The 7,962-nt window shown below is 48.1% G+C and overlaps 1 protein-coding gene across 1 annotated transcript in view; it reads left to right on the top strand.

Annotated features, from left to right (window-relative positions):
* Nucleotides 1-4,036, top strand: part of DHCR24 (24-dehydrocholesterol reductase) — a 32,262-nt gene extending 28,226 nt beyond the window's left edge. The window contains exon 9 of the mRNA XM_010951737.3: nt 447-4,036. Within this exon, the coding sequence (XP_010950039.1) occupies nt 447-600 (154 nt within the window). The 3' untranslated portion in view covers nt 601-4,036. The remainder of the gene's footprint in view (nt 1-446) is intronic.
* Nucleotides 4,037-7,962: the final 3,926 nt, after the last annotated feature.

Consider the following 7,962-nt stretch of genomic DNA (forward strand, 5'->3'; position numbering starts at 1 on the left):
TTGGGGGTGATGGATATGGCTGTTATTACATCGAGGTAACTGTTTCAAGGTTTTATATGTATGTCAAACTTAGGAAGTTGTACATTTTCCATATGTGCAGTTTACTGAATGTCAAAAAAGGGAAAGAAAGCAGCCTGGTGACCCCATCAGGGAGGCAGGCATGTCGTGCACCACGTTGTCCTCCTGACTCTGCCTCTGCCGCCACTCGGCACCCCAAGCCCAGATTCCCCATCTGCAAATGGGAATAAGAATTCCTGCGCCAACCTCAGCCACTCGCTAGTTAGGGGGACTAAGTGAGAGAAGTCTTCCAAAAGCGCGTCCTGCCCTGCAGAGCGTGCAGCGCTTTAGGGCTGTGTTAGGGACAGTTGGGGTTCTCTGTGTCCCTTTCGCCTCTCTGCCCCTCTGACCCCCACCCCCGAGTCCTCACCCCTGTGTCTCCTCCGCAGGTTCCAGATGCTGTACGCCGACTGCTACATGGACCGGGAGGAGTTCTGGGAGATGTTCGACGGCTCCCTATACCACAGGCTGCGGAAGCAGCTCGGCTGCCAAGACGCCTTCCCCGAGGTGTACGACAAGATCTGCAAGGCGGCCAGGCACTGAGCCGAGCCCGCCCGGAAGGGGGCGGGCCTGCGGGCGCACCTGGTCCCCAGGGCCAGGAGGCATCCTCCCTGCTCTCAAGCTTAGCTGCTCTGTCAGATCCACACTTTCAGAAAGAAACCCCTCCAGGAATCCCGCCCAGACAGCCCCACTGGCTTGCTCCCAGCTTCCGGGGCAGCCAGGTGTGGTGGGAAGGACATGGGATTTAGAGTCAGAGAAACCTGAGTCCACTTCCCAGTTCAGCCACTCATTAGCTCTGTGACTGTGGGCGGTCACTCAACCCCTCTGAGCCCGGCTCCTCTTCTGTTGAAAGAGGAGTAATGCTATCTGCCTGTTGGCTGTCATCACGGCTTCCTGCTCAGCAACACATCTGACCACGGTGCTTGGGATTCAGCAGTTGAGTCCAGGAAGGCTCTGTGTTAGGTCAGCTGGACTCAGGTTTGGCTGGAATGAAGAGGGTGCCCTGGGCTTGCGCTGCCATTGCCCGACAGCCAGAAGAGCTCCTCATGGAGAGAAGGAAGGAAGGTTCCTCTTCAACCCTGGGGTCTCGGGAGGGCAGCAGATGGGGTGGGCGGGCCCAAGATATGCTGTGCCAAAGCCAGGTCCGATTCCAAAGTTCTCTCTGTCGTCCTTGGTGGCGTCCTACCCCTTCCTCCTTCACACTCAGGCCTGCAGGCTCCCCGCGGCCATTGCCTGAGTCTATCAGAGAGGATCAAGTCCTTGGAGAGGACACTTCAGGGTTGACTTCTGTCCCCGCCTAGGTCTGGGACACCTGCCCAGGTAGAGTGAGTGGTTTCTGCTCTGAATTGAATCCAGAAGACCTGGGCTCCTTGGCTCTTCACCCTCGATGCCTCTTGTCCCTAGGACCTGCCTTGTTGTGTGTGGTTGGGTGTGTCCTCTGCTCCGCAGTGGGGGTGGGAGTCGGGGGGTGGACCACACCAAGCAGGGAAATGGAGCCCACCGTTCTTAAAGGTTTCGGGAGGATCCTCACTGCTGACCGCGGGGCTGAAGAAAAGAACATTGACTTGATTTCTCCAACCACTCATCCCTGTTTTTTCTTTCTCCCCCCACCCTCAGCTGTAGTTAATTTTAGTGCCTTATAAATCCTAAACTCAGAGAAAAGTTCCCTCCATTTCCGTTCCAAAGGGAAGGGAAGCTTCCTAGGTCCCTGCCCACCCGTTAAAGCTTGGCTGTTTATGCAACTCCATCTCAAGAACTGCCCAGCCTCAGCTGAGAACCCAGAATCAGAACTGTGTAAGGAAGCTGGGATTAAGTGAGTTAAGTGAGCTGTGACAGGCAGTGACATTCAGAAAGAGAGAGGGATCCCTGCCCTGGGAGCCAGGAGGCCTGGGTTTCAGTCCCTGCTGTATTGTCCACCCATGGGCAAGTCATTTGTCCGTCTGAACTACAGTCTCCTCATCTGTCACATCAGTGTAAACAGGGCAATCCAAGGCCCTTCTGCTTTAGAAGTGCACGGCTGTCTTAGACACCAGGGTTGCAAAACCCATGAAAAGCCTGGTTTGTGTGGAAAGTCAGAGGGAACGTAAATGATGCCAGTGGACACTTGGGCGTTGTTTGTCATTTAAGGTCAAGCCAGGGCCAGCTCTCATCTCATTTTCAGAAAGGCGCACCTGTGGTCTGGAACGAGGCATCAGACTTGGCACTGCAGGTTGCTACAGCCCTTACAGAGTCCCGCTCTGGCTGACGAGGCTTCCCATCCCCGCCCTGGGCTTGGCCCACTGTGGTGTCTCCCTGTGAGCCTAGGCAGCCTGGCACATTCAGGGCACTCAGAAGGCAGAGGAACCACTCTTACCCATTTGGCCTCTGGAGGGGGCATAAGAAAAAATAAGAAACCTCATTCTCTCCCTTGTATGCAAAGCATGTGAATTCTGGCGTAAGCTCTCCTAGTGGGCCCATATGCTTCTCGCTCGGCACTAAGCTGATGATCCTGCTTGCTGTAGAGGAACGGTTAACCCGAGCTAGGCTAGCCCAACAGATAAGGCCCGTGGTGTCACCAGTGGGGCCTCCATCCCTGGGCCTCCAGGAGTGTGGCCAGAGATGCCAGCAGCCTCTGTTGTCCTCAGTCCCAGAAACCAAAATCCTGCCCTTCACAGACCTCACCTGGAACCTGGGGCTTGGAAGGGAGGGTCTTGGTGTCACACTAGCCTCAGGTTAGTCTTTTGCTTCAGTAATATCTTGCCTGGAAAGGGACAGTCTTCCAAGCATGCTGAGCTGAGTTACCTGCTCTTTCCTGTAGCCAGTCCTGTCACTCTCCGTCCAAGTGGTGGTTTCAGGTGAAATTAAACTTAGCACATGGTGTGGGGAGTGGGGATACGGAGAGGCCAGTGCGTGTGGAAAGTACAGGAAGAGGCCTGTCCCCTCCAGAGCCCCGAGTTTCTTGGCTGCATGGTTTTCTGTGAAATTGGGATTGTAGCCAGTTTCTCTGGCTGGAAGGATGCGTAATTTAATTGGCTATTACTAAAAGGGAAGGGAGTTGGGGAGGGAGTGGGTGTGGCAGTGTACGGTGTGTGATTTTTTACTTTTTCCTTAATCAAAGGGACCATGGAGAAAGGCATGGTTCCCCAAGCAGGCTGTTGCAGCTGCAGGCGCTGTGCCTACTGTCTGGAATACTTTGTATCCCTGTGGCTGTGTGGCCGCTGCTTCTGTAAAAATTAAAGTGTGACCTGGAAAGTAGCCTCTGTCGTTTCTTGCTCTGGGGACCACAATGTAGAGGCAGACCTGGCTCAAGTGCTGGCTCTGCCACTTAACAGGCCAGCTTCTCCCTGAACCTGTGTGCCCAGGAGCGAGCTCTGAAACATGGTGTGGGATAGGCAGGTGACAGGTGTATTAGGGCAGCGGGGCTGGGGGTGATTTTCTGCCCAGTTTTTTAATTTCTCTCATCGTCACAATGATCTGGCGTAGGTGTTCATAATATTCCTCTATCTGCAAGGTGGAGAGCAGTAGAAGAGCTCAGGTGAGAGGTGGTGGTGTCAGGTCAGGGTGGGTCTGTGCTCCTTAAGGCACCAGACATGACTGTTGGAAGCTCTGGGCTGCAGGTCTGGCTTTGTCACTTGGATGACCTAGCTTTTGGCAAATGAGTTAATCCTATTGAGCTATTTTCCCACCACTGACTGTCCAGTAAAACCCATTCCTCCCTTCTTTGAGCACACTGCTGGACTACGTTTCCCAGGCTCCCTGACCATCCAAGTGTATCTTTGTGTCAGAGTTCTCCATGTGAACAGAAGTGGTAAAAATCTCCTGTGTGGCTCTTTCCCCTTCTATTATTTCGATGCAGATGATAACCAGGCCATAGATGGTGGCAGAATCACAAATTGGAAGGAGGCTGGATCCCTGAATCACTGTATAGAGAACTGCCTATCAACCTGAACTTTGGCTTGGTCTGTTAAGGGAACAAGAAATAAACCTTTACTGTAGCTGAGTCATTGCATATCTGGGATGATTTGTTAGAGCAGTTTAACTCACCCTAATTGCTACAGGTTGTCAGGCTTACATGAGCAGAGATAGGACTTGAGTTTAGTGCAATAAAGTTTTATGCAAATACATAGCTATACATGATGGACATTTCCCTAAAATGTGTGTGATGTAGGGGTTCCGTCCTAAAGTCATTTGAGAGGAACCCTTTAGGAAATTCCTTTTCCAGTTCAGTTTCCCCAATCAGGACTTCTTCATGTTCCTTGAAACTGATTTTGTAGTTTAAGCCTTAAATATCACCTTACATTTGAATAGCACACAACAGTATCTTCTTGAATCCTCAGTCCTATAACAAAAGCAGGTCAGTTTTTATCCCCATTTTACAGATGAGGAAAGTGAAGCTCGAGAAACATCGAGTACCTGCCTGAAGGGCACACTGAAATGACTAATGGTTTAAACAAAGATGCAGGCTATCATCTAGTCTTAAGACACCAAAATGCTTCTAGATTCTTGGCTGGAGCCAGCTGAGATGGGAGCTCCCGATACAGAAACAGTGAAACGAGACCCTTGGCTGAGCCCCACATGTAGTGGGGGGTGAGGGTTCTCTATATGAACGCAGCTCAGGAAGGAAGACGTCGGGGGTCAGCAGAGGGTTCTGCTTTGACCCAGAGCAGTTTGTTCAGCAGCCCATCTTGCCCAATCAGACCCTCAGCCCGGGTGGGTGGTGTCTAGACACCAACACTCATGCCAGAGTTCAACAACTGGTTTTCCAAATTTGGCTTATATAAGAAAAATCACACACACAGCCACTGCATAAGTTAATTGTAGATGTATTTCAAAAATACACTTTTTAGTTATGTCCTGGTGTTAAGATGGCCCACAGGTTTCATCCTGCAGGACCACTCTAATCATTGCAGGTGACTGCCTGGCATGCTACCTGGAGAAAGATAGGGAGGCTTTGTTGAGGTCTAGGGGATGGTATTTTGATGGTGCTATGGACTGAATATTTGTGTCCTGTCCCCTCCCAAATTTGTATGTTGATGTCCTAATGTTGTGGTATTGGGAGACAGGGCCATTGGAGGTACTTAGGTCATGAGGGTGGAGCCCTTGTGATGGAAGTAGTGTCCTGAGAAGAGACATGAGACAGCCAGCCCTCTCTGTGTGAGGGTACAAGATGTCCATCTGCCCACCAAGATGAAGGCTCTCATTAGATCTTCCCATACCTTGATCTTGGACTTCCCAGCCTCCAGAAGCATGTGAAATGAATGTTTGTTGTATAAGGCACCCAATCTATGGTAATTTATTATAGCAGTCTGAACTGCTGATGACAGATGGTTTGAAGATAGTTGAACCAAGGAACCCAGAAATAGCTGAATCCTGCTCTGCCCATCACCCCTCCTCCCCATAGAGTTCTCTAGGGGACAGATCCAAGGAATGACAAAGGGGAAAACTGGGGCATTGAGAGGTAATAGAATATATATATATATATATATATATATATGTATGTGTGTATGTGTGTGTGTGTGTGTGTATATATATATATATATATATATATATATATATATATATATATATATATATATATATCTTGTTCTAGTGAGGCGACTCTGGCTCTTGGATGGGGCCGGTCACCAGAAAGACCAAGCCATGATTAGAAGCTGGGAAATTTCAGCCGCCACATTACCCCCATCCTCCAGGGAGGGGAGAGGGGCTGGAAATGAAATAAATAATTGATCATACCTACATGAAGAAGCTGCCATAAAAATCCCAATATTATGGGGTTTGGAGAGCTTTTGGGTTGGTGAATACAACCACATACTTGGAGGGGGACACATTACAACTCCACAGGAACAGAAGTCCTGCGCTCAGAACCCTCCCAGACCATGCCCTGTTTATCTCTTCATCTGGTTGTTCATCTGTATCCTTTATCATATCCTTTAATAAACTGGTAAATGTGTTTCCCTGAGTTCTGTGAGCCACTCTAGCAAGTAATGGGATCCAAGGGGGAGTAGGTCATGGGAACCTCCAATTAATTGCCAAGTTGTATAGAAGCTGTGGGTAACTTGGGGGCCTACTACTTGCAATCAGCATTTGAAGTCAGGGGCAGCCTTGTGGGACTGAGTCCTTAACCTGTGGGATCTGACGCTATCTCCAGGTGGATAGTGTCAGAACTGAGTTAAATTATAGGACACCCAGCACGTGTTGCAGAGAATTGCTTGGTATAGGAAAAATCTCACATACATCTGGTGTCAGAAGTATGAGGGTTCTGTGTGACAGTAAAGGAGATATAGACGAGGAAAGATTGGGTTTTTCTAATACAAGCACCTACTATCTGGGCTGGCGCCTGAAAGCTCCCTGGTAAGTTGGGGCTTGAGCTCTAAACTGCATAATCTATCAGTGCTGAAGGTGTGCAGGGAGAGGCTGGACAGACATGGAGTTATTGGCGTGGGATAGAGCAGTGGTCCCCAAAGTGAGATGTCCACACCAGGGGTGGGCAAGTTGACACACTGGGTTGCTGGAAAAATATTAGTGTTTGTTTTGGTTTGGGTTTCCCTAGAAGCGGACCCTGAGACAAGGATTTGAGTGCAAGTAGATTATTTGGGAGGTGAAGAAAATACCAGTAGGGGGCTGGAGAAGGGGTAATAGCCAATGAAGTCTGCATTATCAACAGGTTATCACTGTGGGCAACTGGAGTTTAACTGCACTGGGAAAACTAGAAGCCAGTGTAAAACTACACCTAAAGTTATATTCCACAAGGGTGAGGGAGCTAAGGGTCTACACTCCAACTTCCATTAGTCAAAGCTCAGGGCATCTCCTGAAGGGGATTAAGTCCATGGCCCATCCAACCTTCCATGGAAGGAAGCCTTCCATGGTGGCTGGAGAACCTTCCACTATTACAGGTGGATGTCCCCTCTCAGCATGCATGACTTTTGTAACATGCAGAAGTTCACTGGGACCTCACGGCAAAGTACTTAAAAGAACTGCCTGATTTAAAGTTGTTTCACAGGTTTTTCTTACAAAAGGCAAGCATTCCTAGTTTGCTGGCTTCCTCTATGTGACATGGCTGTGAGTAATGTGATAGACAATAGATATCTTTGAAAATGTATTTACCCTATATGGTAAAGCAGGTTTTTCAAGTAGTTTTATTGCATACATTTTTAACTTGTTATTTTGAACTAATTTTAGACTTACAGAAAGTTGCAATGATAGTGCAGAGTTTCTACATCCCTCTGCCCCAGCTTCCTCTGATGTTAACATCTTCTGTATGACCATAGTAAAATTATCAAAAACAAGAAATTAACATTGGCATAATAGTAACTAAAGCACAGACTTTATTTGAATTTCACCAGTTTTAACACTAATGTTTCTGTTCTTTCCAGAATCCCACCTAGAGTCCTACATTGCATTTAGTTGTTATTTTTCATTAGTTTCTTCCAAACTGTAACAGTTTATCAGGATGTAATTAACATACAGTAAACTGCACATATTTAAAGTGCTCAGTTTGGTTAGTCTTGACTTTTGTATGGGTATACCACAGCTGTTTGTTTATTTGCCTGTTGATGGACATTTGGGCTACCACGAAAAAAGTGGCAAGGAGTATTTCTGTACAGCCTTTGCATGGACACGTGCTCACCTTTCTCTTGGGTAAATAGGAGAGGAATGGCTGCATTTTATGGTAGGTGTATGGTTAAATTTTTAACCTGCCAAACTATTTTCCAAAGTGATTGTACCATTTTACATTTTCACCATCAGTGTATGAGAGTTCCAATTGTTTCATATCCTCACCAGCACTGGGTATGGTCAGTCTTTGTAATTTAGCCATCTTAATAGCTGGATAGTGGTATCTCATTGTGGTTTTAATGTGCAGTTCCTTAATGACTTACACACACACACACACACACACACACACAGTCATCATATACATATATATGG

This window comes from Camelus bactrianus, chromosome 13 (assembly GCF_048773025.1).
Source record: "Camelus bactrianus isolate YW-2024 breed Bactrian camel chromosome 13, ASM4877302v1, whole genome shotgun sequence".
NCBI classification, from domain to species: domain Eukaryota; kingdom Metazoa; phylum Chordata; class Mammalia; order Artiodactyla; family Camelidae; genus Camelus; species Camelus bactrianus.